Source organism: Lethenteron reissneri, chromosome 27 (assembly GCF_015708825.2).
Source record: "Lethenteron reissneri isolate LAM-NWPU_2019-01 chromosome 27, ASM1570882v1, whole genome shotgun sequence".
Taxonomy (NCBI): domain Eukaryota; kingdom Metazoa; phylum Chordata; class Hyperoartia; order Petromyzontiformes; family Petromyzontidae; genus Lethenteron; species Lethenteron reissneri.
Window position 1 is genome coordinate 14,022,365 of NC_083805.1, and position 23,312 is coordinate 14,045,676.

The 23,312-nt window shown below is 49.6% G+C and overlaps 2 protein-coding genes across 2 annotated transcripts in view; both read left to right on the forward strand.

Moving 5' to 3' along the window:
• Positions 1–1,701: 1,701 nt before the first annotated feature.
• MRPS16 (mitochondrial ribosomal protein S16) lies at positions 1,702–9,864 on the forward strand. Its single transcript, XM_061561510.1, is given in 6 exon segments — positions 1,702–1,729; positions 1,732–1,797; positions 4,324–4,380; positions 7,073–7,209; positions 7,853–7,976; positions 8,587–9,864. Coding segments are annotated over 6 exon segments (540 nt in total). The 3' UTR covers positions 8,715–9,864.
• A 6,386-nt stretch (positions 9,865–16,250) lies between these two features.
• Positions 16,251–23,312, forward strand: part of CASZ1 (castor zinc finger 1) — a 135,145-nt gene continuing 128,083 nt past the window's right edge. The window contains exon 1 of the mRNA XM_061561218.1: positions 16,251–16,390. The gene's annotated coding sequence lies outside the window, so the exon portion shown is untranslated. The remainder of the gene's footprint in view (positions 16,391–23,312) is intronic.

Here is a 23,312-nt window from a genome sequence, read left to right on the forward strand (position 1 = left end):
CCAAGATTACAAGTCAAGTGAAATTATGGTGATGAAAATATTTACAATGAAGGTGAAATAAATTAAGATAATAGCAAGTTCGAGCACAATGTTCTGATGCTAATTATATCCATGATTATAACGACGATTATCATAGTCATTGAAGTTTAAAATTGGTAATCAATTTTGGAGACTAGTTTCGTTGATGAAATTGAACAAACATCGCAATGCAGAAACACTCCTGAAAAAGTCTCAAGACCGGGTGATGCATTCCTGGATGGACAAAGCTCATTATTATGAATATCGTTGTCCAAGACACAACCATTATGAGCCGAGACGGCGTGAAACCCATCTTCAAGCTCGAAACCCAAACACCGAGGCGCTGGCTCAGCCTCTGCTGACACGGTCATTATGAGCGCCTTAGACCCACGGCTTGAGTCCGTGGCCTTCGAGTCCGTGGATCTGTTCGTATCATCCCTGGGACACACTTCCAGGGTTATGAATAATTACTGGGCTTTCAAGCTGTCTTACATCATGATCATGCATCATTAATGACGTTACCTAGAGTATTAAAAAAAAACTATGAAGCATGTTTATATTTATAAAATAATCAAATGCAGCAGCACTCGTTGAACAACTTGCTGTTATGTGCCACCACTGCCACTCCAAGTGACCTGCGGTCCATTAGCGATGGTCTTATCTGTGCTCTGCTTCTCTCCTCTGTCTGCGTTCTTTCATTTCAATTCACAGCTCTTTATCAAGAGGAATGGAAGAGAAGAATGCCTGTCTGTAGACTCGAGATTGCTCGCAAAGGCACCTCCGATTAGCACGGTCGGCTACGTTTTTGCTACGGCTGGCTACGTACGCTAAGAAGTTCAACATACAAACGGAGGCATGGCTTTAATCACTTTTTTTTCCGAAAAGGAGTCCATGAAGTGGACATGCATGGAACCCAGGTGGTGAATTAAGCAACACGATGGACTCGATTCTCACGGACAACCCCCAGATCGTTATTTTCCACGACATCCTTCACTCGACTCTCCTTGCCGTGGTATCGCGCGGCTGATTAACAAGCACGGCTAAATAACGAGCTTTATTGGAACCATTTCAGATTTCGCGCATGCCATCGTCATCATACGCAACCGTCATCAGGAAGAGGCGTTGCGATCGAAACGTCCTTTGAACCCATCTACGTGACTTTACCGAAAGATGATATTTGTTTTTTTACCCTTTTATCTGGCAACAAAACTGACATCTTTTTTACAAGGAGTCATGTTTGCATTGACCACAATACCTGCGGTCGGAATGCAAACAAAAACATAACTCTGATAATGTATGCACTGTCCTTGAAATTGATTGGTCCACACCTGAGACAGCTTTTCTTAGAGCCGAGTCTCACGTGGTGTTGGACCAGTTGACGCCAAAAGGCGCACAACTCAAAGACAATGCACCATCAGAATAGGTATTGTGGTCAATGCAAACATGACTCCTTGTAAAAAAAAAGGTGCCAGTTTTGTTGCCAGATAAAAGGGTAAAAAAAACAATCATCATATTTTGCTACTGGCAAAGGAGGTTCCAATGGTGTCAATGTTTACCGAAAGACCAAAAGAATATGAATTCCTGCGATCACAAAAGCCTCAAGTCGAGAAAGGGGGGGGGGGAGCTCATGAATAATTAACAATAACCCCGGGGGAAGGGGGAGGGGCTTGTGACGTCACGCTCATGAATATTCATCGCCGTCACCCCTCCCCCCCCACCCGCCCGCCGCTGTCATTGAGGACTGGGCCCGGGCACGCGAGGCCTCTTCCGTCCTCCGAGGTGAGGGCCTTGTCATTGAGACTGTTAATTAAAGCTAAATAGTTGAACGTGGTGTGTGGGGTGGGTGAGGGTGGGTGGGTGTGTGGGTTTCCCTTCTTCGTTGCTGAGCTGAGCAATTGTACCGGTGCGGTGCTTGGGGAGGCGTTTAGGCCTAAGGGGGTGGCAGACACGTGGGGCCTCCCCCCCCCAACGCGGCTGCCACCCCACAAATGCCAAGGCGCAGCCCCTGGAATTGCGTGCTCACGCCGCTGCTTGGAAGGAAGCTCTGGGTTTAGGAGTCCAGAGAGAGAGAGACACGAGAGGGGTTGTTCGAGGCAGGGCCTGGCCCGGCCACCCACACGCGTGGCCAGGCGGCTTCTGTTTTGACCGCTTAAGAGGGGGCCCCGGGGAAGAGATGGAGCTGATGCGGTGCGGCAAGGACGTGGAGCTGAGTGGAGCTGCCGACGACCGGTACCCCGCGGGTGTCAAGATCGGCCTCTGTGGAGAAGGAGGAGGCTCGTGAAGGACGCTGCTGCTGCTACTAGGCAGTAGCAGCAGCGACGATCACAACAACGAGCGGAGTGCCGGGAGGATAAAATGAAAAGCAAGTTGGCACAGTCGGGGGGCACAGCTGGTCGATCAGCTGGTGCATCAGCCTGTCATGTCATTCTGTCAACCCATGGCACCTGCTGGGTCTGTCCGGTGACCTCCTGCACCTAGCCTGGCACAGCAGTCAAACAATAGCACCACCTGGGTCTGTCCCGTGACCTGCACCTAGCCTGGCACAGCAGTCAACCAACGGCACCACCTGGGTCTTCTGTTCCGTGACCTCCTGCACCTAGCCTGGCACAGCAGTCAACCAATGGCACCACCTGGGTCTGTCATGTGACCTCCTGCACCTAGCCTGGCACAGCAGTCAACCAATGGCACCACCTGGGTCTGTCCCGTGACCTGCTGCACCTAGCCTGACACAGCAGTCAACCGATGGCACCACCTGGGTCTGTTCCGTGACCTCCTGCACCTAGCCTGGCACAGCAGTCAACCAATGGCACCACCTGGGTCTGTCCCGTGACCTGCTGCACCTAGCCTGGCACAGCAGTCAACCGATGGCACCACCTGGCTCTGTCCCGTGACCTCCTGCACCTAGCCTGGCACAGCAGTCAACCAATGGCACCACCTGGGTCTGTTCCGTGACCTCCTGCACCTAGCCTGGCACAGCAGTCAACCAATGGCACCACCTGGGTCTGTCCCGTGACCTCCTGCACCTAGCCTGGCACAGCAGTCAACCAATGGCACCACCTGGGTCTGTCATGTGACCTCCTGCACCTAGCCTGGCACAGCAGTCAACCAATGGCACCACCTGGGTCTGTCCCGTGACCTGCTGCACTTAGCCTGGCACAGCAGTCAACCAATGGCACCACCTGGGTCTGTCCCGTGACCTGCTGCACCTAGCCTGGCACAGCAGTCAACCGATGGCACCACCTGGCTCTGTCCCGTGACCTCCTGCACCTAGCCTGGCACAGCAGTCAACCAATGGCACCACCTGGGTCTGTTCCGTGACCTCCTGCACCTAGCCTGGCACAGCAGTCAACCAATGGCACCACCTGGGTCTGTCCCGTGACCTCCTGCACCTAGCCTGGCACAGCAGTCAACCAATGGCACCACCTGGGTCTGTCATGTGACCTCCTGCACCTAGCCTGGCACAGCAGTCAACCAATGGCACCACCTGGGTCTGTCCCGTGACCTGCTGCACCTAGCCTGGCACAGCAGTCAACCGATGGCACCACCTGGGTCTGTCCCGTGACCTGCACCTAGCCTGGCACAGCAGTCAACCAATGGCACCACCTGGGTCTGTTCCGTGACCTCCTGCACCTAGCCTGTCACAGCAGTCAACCAATGGCACCACCTGGGTCTGTCCCGTGACCTCCTGCACCTAGCCTGGCACAGTAGTCAACCAATGGCACCACCTGGGTCTGTCCCGTGAACTTTCCTGTCAGCGAGCCTTCGACAACTTCACATGGCCTCAACGTGCACCTAGCCTGGCACAGGCGTCGTGGTGGCGAATGGCGGTGGTATTGGTGGCCTACCGACTCTTCCATTGCTGGGTGATAGTACTCACACTTTACCCCACCGCGGTTCCGTAAATAGGTGAAGGTCGCTAAGGGTTGATTAAAAAGGTGTTTCACGCCTCCGCTGGCGAAAGGGCCTCCTCCATTTGAGGGTGCCCCTACACAGCCCCCCTATAGAGGGGGGGGGCGGTCCTGGGCCTACTCTGACAACGCAAGCCAGACGACCCTTGGGAAAAGGATGAGTGTTATTCTTGGTTCTTTCGCTAAAGTCACGTAGAAGGGAAATAATACAAATAATACAAATAAAACAATCAAATTCTCACGACATTTCGATTGCAACACAAGCAATCATCATTTACCGAAAGAACCAAGAATATTAATCCCTGCAGTCCCGAAAGCTTACAATCGAAAGGCTGAGTGTTGTTGGCACTGTGTAATTGCTGTTGCTGCTGCTGCTGTTGTTGTTACTGCTATACAGGGCCTGTGCAGTGGAAAGAGAGAGACACAAGCAAGAAGGTGACCATGGTGCACCTAGGTGAGGAGCTGGGTTGGATTCCCGGATGTGGTGGGTTCAGTGGTGGAGGAGGCGAGAGTCGAATTCATCCAAGACAAAGATCCCCCGTATAGCCTAAACAGACTGTTGGGGCAAGTGCTGTTAGCGAGCACCTATGAAGGCCGACCTTGGGGAGGCCAAGAGACTGGGTTCAGACATTCAGCACTGTTAATGGTCGCGAGTGAGAATCGAACTCGGGTAGCCGGGTTCACAGCGGAGTGCAACGTTCACAGCTACGCCACCGCTCCTCAATATACACTCAGATATATATACACAAAACGACAAAGATCCCCCGTATAGCCTAAACAGACTGTTGGGGCAAGTGCTGTTAGCGAGCACCTATGAAGGCCGGAACGACACACGAGGGGGTGGGTGGCCAGCACCACGCCCGGCCGCCTTCGTCTCCCCAGTGGTGATGTTTACACACCACACCAGGTACTCATTTGAGGCTGAGTCGACCTAGGGGAGGCCCAGGACCGGTTCAAATAATCATCGCTGGTGGTGGCCGTGAGCGGGAATTGAAATCGGGTTGCCGCTCCCACCAACAGTTTCAGCAGCATTGACACCATCACCATCATCTTCGTTATCAGCGCCATTTACATGAGTACCATCCATCATCAGCGGAACAACAAATGTCATTCAATAGGCCCGTAATGAAGGGATTGTTAAACTTAAGTTAATTTGAAAACGTTTGACCGATGTTTTGTTCCCATAGTTTTCGTCCACATTGTAGTATTATTCCAAAATTATTTTCATTAACCCTCCACCACCCGACAAGATTGCCACGTTCACAAAGATATTATTTCTACGTGCCAATGTGATAATCAAGTTGTGACCAATGAAGCTTCCTGGTCACCAGTGGCTTCAGACTTTTCGTGGCTGAATTAGAAAAAAAATGTAACACGCAGGATTTCGCGACCAATATGATTCGTAACCTATTTCTTAGGGTCAGATTGCGGGAGTTTAAATGTGTGTCGTAACCCCTCCACCACCTGACACAGGAAGTTAATTAAGTTGTCACGAGAAAACAACTTGAGCACGCCATTCTGTGTTTTGGAGAGCAATCCACGACATTTAACTATTTGGTTCGCACGTTTCAATGGTAGTGACTTTTGACTAGTGGCATAAAACTTAACGACATCAGTGTCGGGACAGTGTTTCGCTAGAACTGCCTTCAGGATTGGGGAGTGGGAGAGTTCGGAAATTGAGCAAGGATCATTACATTGGCTATGGGCACCTACGTTTTAGGTCGAGTTTAAAGCGATTCTTACACTTGAAAGATACATGCACGGAATTACGCATGTAAGAATCGATTAGAGTGCTGTCTTGTATATTAGATTCACAAAACTCGACTGTGTTGTATGCCATGGTTCGTGTAATCCCGGCAACCACTGGAGGCAGTGTTGAGAAATAGAGATCGAATCATGTGTTGTGAACTGTGAGATTATTGCGTGTTAAATATATGCTCGTGAATGTAATCCTCAATAATAATGATGTAAAAAAAATATCCAAAAGTCATTACTAAATTTGGTTGTGACGTATTTAGCATTTTCCGGTGCGAGCTGAAACGGTAATAATTTGCGCGTTAAACGCTTATACACGCGTCGTGTGGTAAGAGGGTTACGCGACAAAAATGTTGCCAGATCACTCAATTATGTGGCTGAACCAAAAAATAAATTACGAATCAGATTAACTTTTAATTGACTGATGGGAAGAAAAAAAATATTTGATTTGGGAATAAAATCATCACTCTATGCAGATAAAATGCATAGAATCTAGGGAATCAACTTGTTCCGGCCCCTGATTATGAACGTCATCAAGAGTTGCACACTCACACGGGGAGCGGTGGCGCAATGATTAACGTATTACCCGACGAATCTGATGAACCCTGTTTGATTCCCGCTCACGGCCAACATTGCTGATGAATATCTGAACTGGTCTTGGAGCTCCCCTCGGTCGACTTAGCTTTAAATGAGTACCTGGTGCAGTGTGTATTGGAGAGACAAAGGCGCTCAGGCATGGTGCTGGTCACCCACCCCCTCATGTGCCGTGCGGGCCTTCATAGGTGCTCGCTAACAGCACTTGCCCCAACATTCTGGTAATGGCTGGGGGGGGGGGGAATCTTTGTCTTTGTTAGTCTTTGTATGCATGTGCAGGTGTGGCGCTGTTGCGTTATGTGAGCAGCCGTTGCCTGGTTAGTTGAAGAGGTTGCGGCGCTGAGTGTGAATATGCTGCGTTGAAGAGTGTGATGAGTGTAATGGATATTGATTGTGTTTTTGAATGCGTTGAGCAAAGATGCATTCATTAAGCTGCGATTGCGAGTGTGCCGTGTTCTGCGTGAACGTGTCTTTGTACAAGCGGTTATGTCATCTCGTGTGCTGATGAGGTGTGGTGTTTTGATTATTAGTGGGTTTCAGTGTATTAAGTGTTTATGGTATGTTGGTAATGAGTGTTGGCCTGGGATGATATGTGTTTGTTAATGAGTCTGTTGAGTGTGGGTATATTGAGTGTGCTAATAAGGTGTTGTGATGAGGTTTATTATGTGTGGTGATGGGATGTGATGATGAATGTGACGAGCTCTGTTGTTGGAGTGTGACGATTTAGTATGTTGGTGGGGGTCTGAGGATGAGTGTGTCGATGTGCTGTGTCGGTCGGTCGGTGTCTGGACGTGTAGGCTTGGCGCTGTGCCGTCGCTATGCGAGCGGTCACATCGTTATTCGCATGGCGCTGGGCGGCTGTACTAATCGCCCGGTTTACAACATCGTCACGATGTTCAACAAGCGTGCCCGTGATGCACCCTACCTGGAGCAGGTACCCGCATCGCCAGCAACATCAACACTGCCATCACCGTCATCGCCAGCATCATCACTGGTTCTCACATCATAATGGGAAAAGCAGCATCAGCACGCCACCATCACCAGCAGCACCATTATTAACATCGGCACCATTGTCGTGGTCGTCACCACCACCACCATCACTCAGTTCTCCATCGTCATTATTCACATCATCACCAGTGTCATTGCCATAAATATCATATTCACTATCATCACCACCGTCATCACCAATATTGACAATTCCACCATCCCCACCATCATGATTACCATCATCTTCACGTCCATCATCATGAATTCAGAACATCACACGCCAGATGCGACTGTCTCTTACACTGATGGACACAAATAATCCACAGTGTGACTGTGGTGAGTAAATTCAAAGCATGGACCACATAGTCACACCACGGCACAATTTTATCATTCGCTGGCAGCATTTCAGATATTCAACATAATGCTGTCCGAGGGCTCGCTCACCAACCTCAACATGACTCCCTGCCATACAAAAGAAAAAATACACTATCATCGTTGGCACTGTCGTCGCTATCTCCTGCGTGGGTACGCACACACACACACCGCGGCTGCGTGCGCCCGTGCTGAGCTTCACTCCTCCGGCGCGGCAGGTCGGCACGTACGACCCTATGCCCAACGCGTGGGGCCAGCGCCTCGTGGGGGTGAACCTGGAGCGCATCTCCTACTGGCTCGCGTCGGGCGCCCAGCTCTCCACGCCCGTCGCCAAGCTGCTCGGTGCGTTCTCATTCCCCACCCTCCCCCCCCACCACCCCAGAGCCATCCGCGCGCTTCGTGCTCCAAGTTCTCCTCTTGCCCGTTCCCTCTGCCTCCCGGCTACTCCCTGCCTCTCCTCTCCCTGCGATCTTTACGCTCTACGTTCCCTCTGCCTCCCTGCCTGCCCACTCATTATAATCCCCCCTGCCTCTTCTTTGCTGTTCCCTGCTCCAAGTATTCCCTCCCTCTTCAACTGCTTTCTCCTCACCTTTCCTGTCTTTACTCCAAGATTCGCACTCCCAACGTTCTCCCTGCTCCCTTTACTTCCCTTACTCATCTCCCCTGCTTGCTGTTTTTCCTTGCTTCCTCCATGCCTTCCCCTACTTTCCACATTCTCACCGCAGCCTCTTCGGCCTCGTGCCTGCTCCCCATTCTGCTCCCGCCTTGCCCTGGCATTTCTCCATAGATGCAGCATTTTGGGAGTTCTGCTTGCGGGCAGAAGTTCTACTGACAGTCTGATTGTGAAGAAAGCAGGTTGCAGTGGTGGGCAGGGGAGGGTGAGAGTTGCTGTGACCAAGGGGGGTTTCCTCTCACTCACCCCGATCCCGTTTGCTCCCCTTCGCTCACGCAGGCCTCTCGGGGTACCTGCCTCTGCACCCAATGACGATTACGGCGGCCGAGAGGAAGCGGCGGCAGCACGAGAAGCAACAGAGAGCGGAGGCCGAGGCCTCGCGAGTGGAGGAGAAGGCGGAGAGCTAGTGGTCACCAACACACACACTCATGTACTCGCATACTCACTCACACACTCACTCACATACTCGCACACATACACACTCACGTACTAACGCAAAGACAAAGACACAGATCCTCTGTATAGCCTTTACAGACTGTAGTGGCAAGTGCTGTTAGAGATGACCTATGAAGGCCGGTACGGTACATGAGAGGGTGGGATGGCTAGCACCACACCCGGCCATCTTTTCTCCCCAACGGCGATGTTCACATTGCACCAGGTGTTCATTTGAGGCTGACGCGACCTTAAGGAGAGGCCCAGGACCAGTTCAGATAATCGTCACTGGTGTTGGCCGTGAGCGGGAATCAGAATTCGGGTCACCGGCTTTGTAGCACAGCGAGCTAAACATGACACTACCGCTCCCCACATAACAACTAAGACAAAGATCCCCCGTATAACCTTACACAATAACACATACATACAATACTCGCATGCAAACACCGCGCTTATGCTTACACATACACTGGCTCACACGTGTACACAAACGCGTACACACGAGCACGCACGCGGACACGCCTATGCTCACAGTCATGCATAGGCCCGCACATACGCCGATGCACACAAGCGCATACGCATGCACAAACACGCACAGGCATGATGTGAATGTGAATATATGTTATTTTTCTCAGCCACTCACAATAAAAATGCTTCTTTTGGCCGCTTCAGCAAATTATTGCATTAATAAATTAAATACGTTGGGAAGGTGGGGTGGTTGAAATGAATCACTCCAGGAATATGGGCCTACTTCCAGATCAATGTTGCACAATAGCATTTATTGAGGCTATATTAGACCGATTTCTACTTTACAGAGCATCGTCAGCAAGGCATGGCCGCCTAAACCAATGCCAGTGGTTCTGGTGTTTGTGGCAGGAATTATTTACGAACACTAATTCTTTTTTTACTGGTGTCGAGCATAAATATTTTTTGCTGAATGGGCTCAAAAGCAGAACCCATCCTCCCATCTTGCCTAGAAACCACTTCTCTGAGCTCACTTGAATTGGGCAGAAGATCTAGGAGGAGAGCTGAGGCCTACTCGTGGTGTGAAACCTAAATGTGAAAATATCTTTTTACAAAAATATTTGTAAATAAAAAGTACCTGTAAAACTATAACTGGACCTGCGTGCTTTTCTGACGAACATTTACCCATTAAATGTGGTTTTCTTCATGTACTATTGATTTTAAAAAAAAATTCTTCTTAACAGGAGACAAGTCGTACTGACATAAAATACCAACATTTGTTTTGCCATTACAACAGAAAGGGAAGCTTTGAAATAATCATTACAATAAAAAAAAATCTGTGAGCGATGCAGCACAAAGCCAAACTTGCTGATGTGGCAGGGTTGACTGATGTACAATGTCACCACTGCTTTTAGGAGAAAGTATTGAACTCATGGCAACATTGACATGTGGATTAGCAGCATACGGTGAACTATAACCATTGAATGTGTGGCACCATTGATTCGCATGGTAGTTGGTATATCCAACCATTGCCCTAGAGTGGTTTAAACTGCCAACTGCTGTTAATTCAAGGTAGACGTTTGCATTCGAGTTCACATTCCTAATAAGCACCCAACAGACTATTGCTCTGTTTATATTCAACCACCACCAAATATCATCAGTCGTGATCGATCCACTGCCGAATGAAGGCCACACCAAGTTGTCACCGTTTCTCACGGTCCTGCGATGGAACAATCCAGTAAACATGGAACGGTGGGCCCGTAATTGGCATTTGGATAGAGCCGGCGCCCCAAGTTGGGCCAACGGTGGCTCAACGTTGCATACTTGCACTGGGTTATCGCCTGCACGCAACCAGAGCCCATCGTGGTGAACACATCGGAGTATACCGTATCACGAAAATAAAGTCTCGATTTGTGTGTGTGGGATAAATAAATGTGCAACAAAGGATGACGATTTGTGTGTGGATTTTAACATGTATTGCCTTTCATGGATTAGCTAAGATGAGACCTCTCATGGAAATCTAATGGAACACGTTACATGGCAAGAGGTTACCCTGCCAGTTGTCAGCGGAACATTTCCTAACTTTTCAAAGACAATGAAACGTACGCATTGTGTTGTATCGCTTTTGACAAACGCATCTCCATACTTAGCAAAGCTTCCATAATACAGGTGTTTTTTTAAATTACACGCTTTTATTTAACGCACTCTGTTGTTGTCGTATCCTCAAATCTTGTAACAAAATTTTAACCCACTTCCCAATGTGGTATCGACTGCAAACTTGGTATGCTTATGTTATACTGATGACATTACTATATTATATCATCAAAAATATATAACATATTTTTAAACATTATTTTTTATATGTTATGTTTCGGCTTGGCTCTAATTGTCGACGCTCAACTAACGTTGGCTGTAAATCACCACGGCCCCTTACGTTATGGCAAGCCTCGGGGCCACTTCATGGAGTCGTGGAGTTCTGCAATTACTCGTACGGTACATTTCATTAAAGCGTGTTTAAAAAAAAGTATTTTTAAATATTACTTATTTTGGGTTAGATCGCGTAAATATAAATGTGTCTTTAGCCCCGCCACCACCCGACACAGCCAATTAGTAAGGGTTTTTACGTAAACAGAACATGCCAATTCGGTACTAGTACAGCACACAGGTGCGTTGGAGAGTAAATCCACAACATTTACAATCGGAGTACGACGTTTCGCCAGTAATTACAACTAGCATCATTATGTGTTAAACTGCCAGATGTGTTTCGACAAGTTTGTGGACTTCTAAAATTCATCAGATAATCTAAACCGACTACACATGCAGTGAACATCAGCCAGCCCTCGCTGCATCTTTGCTTCGCGGTTGATGGCGACGCAGATTAATTAAACTTTAGCGATATCCTAAGCGTAATTGAATTGTAAGTGTGTACTTAATAGAATAGTAACTAGTGATGAGTTCATACAGCAGCCAAGTGTTACTTGTTATTTACACGTAAAAGTACCAAATGTAAATGTTTAATGTGTGAATTGATATTACTACAGTGGTACCTCGGTATACGTTGTTAATTCGTTCCAGAAGGTAGGACTTATACCTAAAATGACGTATACCAAACGAATTTTTCCCATAAGAAATAAACGGAAAGGAAATAATCCGTTCCAGAGTATAAGAAATTATATTTTATATGTCATATTATACACTAATGGGGTTGTATCAAATAATTTAGACACTACTTATTACTAAAATGCATACATAAATTAAAATAAATGCATAAATAAATTGAAATAAAAATACAATTTAACATCACTTTACCTTGGTGAGAGGAGTTGATAGCCTACGAGGATGGTGGTGAGGAAGGGGAGGAGGCGTGAACGGGGTCTACGTGGGTACGCGGTGACTCATCCCGACCCATACAAGTTCTAGCAAGCGCGTCGTATCCCAAGCAAGACGTCGTATCCCAAGACATTTTTCTCGTTAAAACACGACGTATACCAAATTCGACGTATTCCAAAGCGGTCGTATACCGAGGTATGCCTATTTGCAATACTGTATGTGTGTTCATACAACGCGTTTTCGATATAACGCGGTTCTCCCATTCGGGAACGCTTCGCACAGCACAGAATTCGCTCCTCATAATGCGTAACGCGCACGCCTGTTGCAACGCGGTTTCTGAGTGATCGACGACTAACTACTTTCTTGAGCTGCACAGCTGAGCAGAGTGATGTGTGTGCGTAGTACATCGTACGGTAATCTCGCCAAACTGCATCGTTACATTCTTTTCGCTTGACATGGCACTTTTCAGGAACGCGTCTACCGTGTTTAACGAGGACTTACCTGTGCATTATTTGCAATACTGTAATGTATTGCAGACCAATAAGGGAGGAAGGCCTCCTACTGTTGTTATCAACTATCATTGAATGTTTGAGGACGTCGGCACTGAGAATAATACCGGTAGGAACCTCCTGGTTACACCAGCCTACAGGGGATTATTGTGTCCGTCCGTCCGTCGTGCATTCAAAAATGGGAGGGGTGGGGCTGGGTGGAGAGGGGAGGGTGGGGAGGGTGGGGAGAGGCTGAGTGGGAGGGGTGAGGCTGGGTGGGGAGGAGCTGGTCACCCCGTGGTGCCCTTATAAAACTCAACGTTTAACCTACTCACGCCGGCTTGTGCCCGCCTTACAGTCGGGCATATTTGCGGAATACACCACGCTGCCGTTGACCCTGGCCATTGATCGAGCAACCCAACGTTCCTACCAGCTCCCTCCGCAGGAATGTGTTACATATTTCTGGCAATTTGGTAAATAGTTGTTTTCATGACAAGGCACCGACCAAAAATAACAACATCTCCCTGGTGTGAGCGATTTGGTAGCTCACGATGTTTGCATTTCCCTTTGCGAGTTGTTACCAAAACAAAACAGTCAGCATCGGCAACCCCAGCGGCCAGATATGGCCACGACTGTCCGTGTTATAGACACTGCTGAACCACGTTAGAGTAAACATTTGTGAGGCTGTGGCAGAACAATTTTCACATTTTATTCTTTTGTATTCCCCCCCCCCCCCCAAAAAATAAAACATGCTTCAATTCGTACTAATAGGGGTGTTCGCCCAGATGGCGTCATCTGGTCGAACACCATATGAGACGAGGCTCCAAAGAAAGCTGTCTCTGGTGTGGACTAATCAGTTTCAAAGACAATGCATAAATTATCAGAGTATTGTTTTTTGTTTGCATTTGACTGCAAGTATTGTGGTTAATGTAAGCATGATTCCTTGCAAAAGGTATCAGTTTTGTTGCCAGAAAAAGGGGGGAAACCCCTATTAGTATATTTTGGTACTGGCAAAGGAGGTCCCATGATGATGCTTCAAATCGCTTTAAACTATTGTCATTGTAATGCGTATTTAATGTGGCGCCGCACTCTGATGTTGTAGGAGGAAACATTAATTAAAAAGTCTATTTAATTAAGTAGAACATGTCTATATTCATTTAAAGTTGCGCATTTTGAAGTGACGTCACATTTCTTAACCCCCGCCCGCCCTCGTCACACATCGTCACAAATGTCTGCCCCCCCCCCCCCCTAGGTGCGTGACGTCATTTATGGTCGGCCCCTTACACACAACCTGCGTGCCGCAAATGAACGATACTTCGCTGATCTCGTAAAATAACATAAACCATCACGCAAACGCCGGTCATCCTCGTAGCAGCAGCAGCAGCAGCGGCGGCAGTGGTTTTTGGCTGAGCCATCGAACTGCGTCGCGCGCTTTCAGATGCGCTTCTGCGGCCGTCTGGAACGCTCTCCCTTACGATATTAGGACGCCACTGGCGCTATGGACTTTGAAATCATCAGGATTGAAAACTCACTTCTTGAGAACTGCTCGTTGTCTTTCGTTTGTTGTCCTTCCCCGCGCCTCCGATTAGTACGATTGGCTACGTACGGTGCGAAAAAAGTTCCGACACATATATATGTCCACACGCGCGTGTCTGCACGCCCACGTGTGCTCATTGAGCCAGGCTATGAGCGTGCGTCAGAGGTCGCAACCAGGTACCCGATACCCGTACCCTACCCGATACCCGGCTACCCGTACCCGGCCGGGTACCCGTACCCGTTTGCGACCTTGGTGCGGCCGGGTACGGGTAGACCGTGAGTCACTGGTGAGTAACTGTTTGTCACACAACATCTTGTCTCTTCTCACAATTCAAGTTCCTAGAATCAACCCACCCGCGCCTGCAACATGGCTTCATCCCAGAGGTCGCAATCAGGTACCCGATACCCGTACCCTTGCCGTACCCGGCCGGGTAGGGTACGGGTACGGCCGGGTACAGGTACCCGTTTGCGACCCTGGTGCGGCCGGGTACGGGTACAGGTAAGGAATCAAAACCCGTTTGCGACCTCTGGTGTGCGTGGACTGTGCCCCGCGAGGCCAGCAGGAGGCGACCACACACACGCACACACGAGGGAGATGGAGGAGAGGGTTGAGATGGAGAGCGAGCGACTGCTGCGTGCTGCGTCGAGTGGTGGGAGTTCGGGGAGAGGGACGGAGTGAGAGTGAGGGAGATGGGGGTGGGGAGAGGCGTGGAGGCAAGAGAGTGAGAGGAGGGGGGGAGTGTTCGTGTGCGTGGCGACTCAGCCTCAAGTGTGTCAACATCGCCACTGGGGAGACAAAGGCGGTCGGGCGTGGTGCTAGCCACTCTCGCACGTGCCGTGCCGGATTTCCATAGGTGCTCGCTAACAGAACTTGTCCCGAACAGTTTGTTCCGGCTACATGGGGGGGGGGGGGGGGGGGAGCCTTTGTCTTTGTGTGTGCGCAAACACTTGACTTGTCGCAGTGGGGAGCACAGGTGAAGGGTCTGTCAGTCATCATCTCAGTCAGTCAACCCACAGCGCCTGGGTCTTCCTCGTGACATATTGCCAGTCCAGCAGGGAGCCTTCCACACTTCACGTGGAATTAAAAGTGCACCTAGCCTGGCACAAGCGACTTGGTGGAGGCTGTTTGTATGCATGTTGAGAGTGTTTGTGTGAGAGGGCTGGTGAGTTGTCAGAGGGAGGGTGAGTGTAGGTCGACTCAGCCTCAAATGAGTACCTGGTGCGGTGTGTAAACATCGCCACTGGGGAGACAAAGGCGGCCGGGCGTGGTGCTGGCCACCCACCCCCTCGTGTGCCGTGCCGGCCTTCATAGGTGCTCGCTAACAGCACTTGGCCCCACAGTCTGTTAAGGCTACACGGGGGATCTTTGTCTTTATTTTGTTTTGTGGGCAGTGGTGGCGCAGTGGATCTCGTGGTCCTTGGCCACCTGGGTTCCGATTCTCTCGCGCGGTGCGCTACGTCGGTGTGGACACGTGGTATCCAAAACCTGCTCTGGGACTCCACTAGGTCGACTTAGCCTTGCACGAGTTAAGTACCTGGCAGCAGCAGCAGCAGCGGTACTGGGGAGACGAAGGCGGCCGGGTATGATGCTGGCCACACCTCGTGCACATTTGGTCTAATAATAATAATGTTGTGTGTGTGGGATTAGAGGGAGTGTTAGACGGAGTGTGAACGTATGAATAGACGAATGGGGGGGGGGGGGAGAGAAATCGAGATAGAAAGACAGGAGTTTAGAGATTGAATATTCGCAGGTACGAGGAGGGGTCAGGTGTGGGGATCATGGGGATGGACGTGTGGAAGAGAGAGGGGGGAGGGGAGGGAGACACGGAGAGGGAGAGACGTGGATATGACATAGAAAACAGGGGGAACATAGACATGGAATAGGGAGATAGGGGGTAGAGAGGGGGGGTAGAGAGGGGGATAGAGAGAGATTGAAGGGGTTACGGAGAGCAGAACGTGAAATCTTTCATTTAAAGGGGGGGGGGGGGTTACATAAAGCAAAGCATTAAAAAAACTAAATGATGAACGAAGCGAAGTGCCGACTACACTGAGCATCTTCTTGTTCCCTCTGATCGAAAAAAAATGAGAGGGGAGGTGGAGAGAGAGTGGGGGGCGAGGGAGGAGACATGGAGGGAGGGAGGAGAGGTGAGATAGAGATAGAGAGAGGCAGGAGAGGTAGGGAGAGAGGGACGGAAGAGGGAGGAGAGATTTCGAGAGAGACAGAGAGGGAGGAGAGGTGGAGAGAGTGTGGAAGGAGGAGGGGACACGGGGAGGAGAGAGAGGAGGGGAGGGGAGAGAGAGAGGCACAGTCGGTGACTCCGCGCAGCGCAGAGGTGAGTGGCATTATCGCTTCCTTTACCCCTTTGTCGAAAAAGTTTCACCTGGAGACTCGGAGTGAGACTCGGGAGAGAGACAGAGAGACACACACACACACGGGGAGAGATAGAGAGAGACACGGTGAGATACATAGACGCTACAAGAGAAACTCACGGACACAATGCAGATGATTGAGAGTGGAACATCTCTGTACAACGATGGGCAGAGGCAGGGACGGACGGATAGAGAGAGAGAGTCAGAAACCGAGAGACAACGACGGACAGACAGGGACAGACGGACAATGTAGGAGAGACGTAGAGATAACACACAGATACACAGACACGTAGAGATCAACACAGATACACAGACACCACCAGTGGGACTAGGACACACAGACAATGATACCCTGACAGACACACGGACACGCGTGCGCACGTGTCCGTGTGTGTGTGTGCCAAGAGACACATTGTGTCTCATTGTTTGTGTGTGTGTGTACAGTGTAAATCATAGCTATATATAATTAAACTCGCACTGTGCGCTAAAGTTATTATCAAGAGAGGGAGCGACCCAGGGGGAGTGGTGTGTTACGCGTGTGTGTGTGTGAGTGTGTGTGTGTCACGGAGTGTGTGTGTGTATGAGATTGTGTCTGTGTGTGAGAGTGTGTGTGAGAGTGTGTGTGACTCAGCCTCAAATGAGTACCTGGTGCGGTGTGTAAACATCGCCACTGGGGAGACAAAGGCGGTCGGGCGTGGTGCTGGCCACCCACCTCCTCGTGTACCGTTCCGGCCTTCATAGGTGCTCGCTAACAGCACTTGCCCCTACAGTCTGTTACAGGCTATACGGGGGATCTTTGTCTTCGTGTGCGAGCGTGTGTGTGTGTGACCGCGTGTGTCTGTGTGTGTGTGTCTGTGTGAGAGTGTGTCTGTGTGAGAGTCTGTGTGTGTGACCGTGTGTGTGTGTCTGTGTGAGAGTGTGTGAGCGTCTGTGAGTTTGTTTCTGTGAGCGAGTGTGTGTCTGTGAGTCTGTGTCTGTGTCTATGTGAGAGTGTGTGTGTCTGTGTGAGAGTGTGTCTGTGTGTGTCTGTGTGTCTGTGTGAGTGTCCGTCCGTGTGTCTGTGTGAGAGTGTGTGTGTGAGTCTGTGTGAGAGTGTGAGTGTGTGTGTCCGTGTGTCTGTGTGAGAGTCTGTGTGTGAGTCTGTGAGAGTGTGTGCGTGTCTGTGTGAGAGTGTGTGAGAGTCTGTGTGTGTGTCCGTGTGTCTGTGTGAGAGTCTGTGTGTGAGTCTGTGTGAGAGTATGTGTGTGAGTCTGTGTGAGAGTGTGTGAGAGTCTGTGTGTGTGTGTCCGTGTGTCTGTGTGAGAGTCTGTGTGTGAGTCTGTGTGAGTGTGTGTGAGTCTGTGTGAGAGTGTGTTTGTGAGTCTGTGTGAGAGTGTGTGAGAGTCTGTGTGTGTGTGTCCGTGTGTCTGTGTGAGAGTCTGTGTGTGAGTCTGTGTGAGTGTGTGTGAGTCTGTGTGAGAGTGTGTGTGTGACCGTGTGTCTGTGAGCGAGTGTGTGTGTCTGTGTGAGTTTGTGTGAGAGTCTGTGTGTGTGACCGTGTGTCTGTGTGAGTGTTGTTGTGGAGTGAGTTAGGCGCGAACTCGCTGCACGGAAACACGTTCAGCTCGTATCAAGAAGGGAACAGAGAATTAGAGACACAGACAATACACAACTGACACGTGCACCCACATAACGACACACAACACAACCACACTTACATACCAAACACACGTACAGACACAACTATACAGCATGTACACCCACACGCGTACACACACACACAACTATACACAAACACTCAAATATACGTACAATACACATGATAAACTCGGATGTGTATACACACACAACACACAAACGTATACAACATTATATACACACACATATACCCAGTAAACATGGAACTTTAGGCCAACGTTAGTCCAACGGTTCCAACCACATGCCAACGTTGGGCCAACGTTCGTCCAACGTTCGTCCAACGGTTCCAACCAAATGCCAACGTTGAGACAACGTTCGTCCAACGGTTCCAACCAAATGCCAACGTTGGGTCAACGTTGGGCCAACGTTCGTCCAACGGTTCCAACCAAATGCCAACGTTGGGCCAACGTTGGGTCAACGTCCAACGGTTCCAACCACATGCCAACGTTGGGCCAACGTTTGTCCAACGGTTCCAACCAAATGCCAACGTTGGGTCAACGTTGGGCCAACGTTCGTCCAACGGTTCCAACCAAATGCCAACGTTGGGCCAACGTTGGGTCAACGTCCAACGGTTCCAACCACATGCCAACGTTGGGCCAACGTTTGTCCAACGGTTCCAACCAAATGCCAACGTTGGGCCAACGTTCGTCCAACGGTTCCAACCAAATGCCAACGTTGGGCCAACGTTCGTTCAACGGTTCCAACCAAGTACCAACGTTGAGACAACGTTCGTCCAACGGTTCCAACCAATTGACAACGTTGGGCCAAAGTTCGTCCAACGGTTCCAACCACATGCCAACGTTGGCACAACGTTGAGTAGTATTGTCGTTTAATAGGCTGTTGTCAATCTACAATGCAGTACAACGCGCGTGTGTGAGGGTGTTCATCGTGTTCATGATTTGTGTAACTGCACAGGATAACCACGCGCACTGGTCATTGTGTCGCATGTGTGATGAGTCCAGGTCGACCTCGGTCGAAGCAAGCGAAGGCGATCGATCACATTCGTTTCTGTCCACTTGGCAATGGTGGAAATTCCACGTTACCGTGACGAGGACCACATAAAGAGGGACTTACACGGGTCGTGTACCGGTGTATATATCTCGGGCCCGTTTGTGAATCCACTTGCTGGATGAGGGCCTCCGCCACGCCTCTGCTGGCAGTGAGGGTTTTAATTGAGCACTACTTCAACCACGCTGGTCGGCGTGGGCAGATGGTGTGGTCAGTGATCCAAGCACCATCCATGCAGGCTCAACCCCTTGCTTGGCTTCCGAGATCTTGCGGGGAATTTTGTCAGAGGCGATCCCCCGTTTCACGGTTTAGCCCCGGAAAACATCGCGGAGTCTCGAGACCCATTTGTCAGGAGGTAATGTCCCCCTCCTTGGGTAGGGGGGCCAATTTCCTCGCGTACCCGGAGAAAACCTCCACACGCCGAGGGGAATACACCGCAAACTCCGCACGTATAAATATACACATAGGAGACACGTGTGTCACGCTTTGGGTTTAATAGGTGCTCGCTAACAACACTGATTCCAGCAGCCCGTGCGGCTCCAGTGGGACTCATTGTCAGTGTATCTGTGTGTACGTATACATCCGTATTCAATTACACACATATACCGAATTTGCTTTCTATTGTAGGGTTGGATTATATTGTACGCATGTAGATACTGGGCCCTGCCATAGAACCGTGGATTTGACACCGTTTGAAGACTTTCGTCAGCGGTTGTCGCTTTGTTGTGACAACAGCATCTGCTCTGCCATATGAATGTGGAACGCAACGCCGCTCAGCGTGGAGGTTTTTTTATAATTTATATTCGAGGATGTACTTGTTCTTCATCACGGGAATGTGAACATTCCAACGGTGAGTCAGAATTTATAGTTACGTACAGCCGGAGGAGGGGGGGGCGGGCGGACGACGCTGGGGTTAGAGACTCCTCTCGACTGTTGAACAATCGATGATGAAAACTTCGAAGAGAATCCCAATAGGGGCGCGTGGTGGTGCAGTTTGTGGGCACGCGGTGGCGCAGCTGATGAGCGCACAGGAACGCGAAACCCGGCGGTGCATCGAGTTCGATTCATCATTCATCATTCATTGACGAGTGGCAACATGTTTTTGATACACGGCCCTGGAGACATCATCACCCTCCCCCCAGGTTGAAGCCGGTGCGGTGTGTAAAATATTCAGAACCCGGGGAGAGACAAAGGCGGTCGGGCGTTGTTGTTGTTGCCCTTCCCCCTCCTCCTTCATAGGGGCTGCTCGATAGCATGCACTTGGCCCAACAGTCTGGTCAGGCTATACGGGGGTATCTTTGTCTTTGTATGTACGTTTTAGTACGGTGTGTGTGTTTAGTTGTATGTGTGTACGATTAGTATCGTGTGTGTGTGTCTGTTAGTGTGTGCATTGTTGTGTCAGCATATTAGTGTGAGTATTGTGTGTACAAGTGTGTGTGTTCATCTCGTGCGTGTTTGTGGGTGTTTAAGTATGTTATTGTGTGAATGTCCACGTGTGTTAGTGCATGTGTGTTTAGTAAGTAAGCGTGCGAATAGATATGTATGTACGTGTTAAAGTGTGTATGTGTTGATGTGTTTGTGTATGTGTGTGTTAGTGTATGTTCGTGATTGTGTATGGATGTGGCTTTGCGTGAGTGTATGTATGTGGGGAGCGGTGGTGTTGTGGTTAGCACTACGCTACGAACCTGGCGACCCGGGTTTGATTCCCACTCACGGCCAACAACACCAGTGACGATTATCTGAACCGGTCCTGGGCCTCCTCTGGGTCAACTCAGCCTCAAATGAGTACCTGGTGCGATGTGTGTACACTTCGCCTCTAGGGAGACAAAGGCGGCCGGGCATGGTGTTGGTCACCCACCCCCTCGTGTACCGTGCCGGCCTTCATAGGTGCTCGCTAACAGCACTTGCCCCAACAGTCTGTTAAAGGTTATCTGTACGTGTATGTGTGATTGTGTAAATATGTGTGTATGTACACATGTGCATGAGTATTTGTGTGTATGCGTCTATGTGTACATGTATTTTTGAGTGTGAATTGTGTGTATGTATATACGAGTATGTGTGTGAGAGTATGAGCGTATGTATGCCAGTGTGTATATTTCTGAGTGTGTATCCGAGTGTGTGTGTATCTGAGTGTGAGTGAGCGTGTATGTGAGTGTGTGTATGTGTGTGTGAATATATATGTGAGTGTGTATCTGAATGTGTGTGAGAGTGTATGTGTATATGTTTATCTGAGTGTGTGTATCTGAGTACATGTGAGCGTGTTTATGAGTGTGTTTGTGTGTATCTGAGTGTATCTGAGTGTGTGTGTGAGAGTGTATCTGAGTGTGTGTGTGAGAGTGTATCTGAGTGTGTATGCGGGTGTGTATGTGTATCTGAGTGTGAGTGAGTGTGCGAGTGTGTGAGTGTGTGGGGGGAGTATGAGTGTGTGTATGTGTATGTGTGTATCTGTGTGTGTGTATCTGTGTGTGTATGTGTGTATCTGTGTGTGTATGTACGAGTGTGAATGTGTGTATCTGAGTGTGTGTGTATGTACGAGTGTGTATGTGTATGTATCTGAGTGTGTATGTACGAGTGTGAGTGTATGTGTGTATGTATGTGTGTGTGTATGTATGCGAGTGTGAGTGTGTATGTGTGTATCTGAGTGTGTATGTACGAGTGTGTGTGTATGTACGAGTGTGAGTGTATGTATGTATCTGAGTGTGTATGTGTGTATGTGAGTGTGCATGTGAGTGTGCATGTATGTGTGTGTGTATGTATGCGAGTGTGTGTTCGCGTGATTGACACAGACCAGAGCCTCACACCTGTCGCCTGGCCCTCTCTCCCCCTTCCCAAACAAGGACAATCTTCGCAAAGTTTTTCCCCACTCTCTCTCCCCCCTCTCCTCCTCCCTCTCCTCTCCTCCCCCTCCACTCCCTCTCCCGTTTCTCTGAAGCCAGAAGTTAAAACGCAATGAACCACAGAGCAAGGGGACATGTCATTGCATATAAATATATACGCCACAAGCATTGTGCACACCACGTGCACATGATGTATGGACGCAACTCCACTCTGTTTGGCATCTGTAAACAACCCACGGTTGTGTAAATCCACTGATGGATGAAAGGTTCCACCCCCCCCCCCCCAATGTTGCTTCACCATACTTCACCACGCCGGTTGTTAGCACCGGTTTGTGGTTAGGGGGTTTAGTGGGTGGTCTTGGTGGTGTTGGTGAATCTAACCGGTTCAATTTTCATCTCGAAACTGGGGTTCATCGCCAAGTGTGCTGTTAGTGCGCTAACCACTGCGCCACCGCTCCACACACTCTCTCGTTCAATTCACACACAAGAACAACACGCACGTGTCATGTGCCGTGATGATGAACCCACACACGTGGATATGCGTGCACACACGTGGAGTGGAACACACACATCGATGGATGGGATACACACCGTGTGTATGTGAATGCACACGTGTGTGTGGGGGGCGGTGGTGTAGCGGTTAGCGCTACGAACCCGGCGTCCCGGGTTCGATTCGCGCTCACGGTCAACACCGGTGACGATTATCGATTATCTGAACCGGTACTGGGCCTCCCCTAGGTCGACTCAGCATCAAATGAGTACCCGGTGCGGTGTGTAAACATCGCCACTGGGAAGACAAAGGCGGTCGGGCGTGGTGCTGGTCACCCACCCCCTCGTGTGCCGTGCCGGCCTTTCATAGGTGCTCGCTAACAGCACTTGTCCCTACAGTATGTTAAGGCTACACGGGGGATCTTTGCCTATGTCTTTGTATAGAGCAGGAATCGAACTCGGGTTCGTAGTGCAGTGCCCTAAGCACTGCGCCACCGCTCCCCAAGTTACGTGAACATGCGCAGTTCCCCCCGCTGGGGTTAAATGACCATACTTCACCATGCTGGACAACACGTATTGGTGACGTACTGATTGATAAGCGTTCATAAATAAACTATATACACCATGAAGTCATCCACACACATATCCATGACGACGCACACACACAGTGTATTTCCTATGCAAACACGCACGTATAACTAATACATGTGTGCACTGTATATAACACTGAACTCAGCGTGTGCATCTGCATATCAAATATTAATTTGATTCTTTGACGAAACCCAAATGCAATTGTTTGTGATGTGTGTCGACGACTCTCCATCGGTAACTCTTTCAATCCCTCCATCCCAAACCTCACTCTATTTTTTACGAT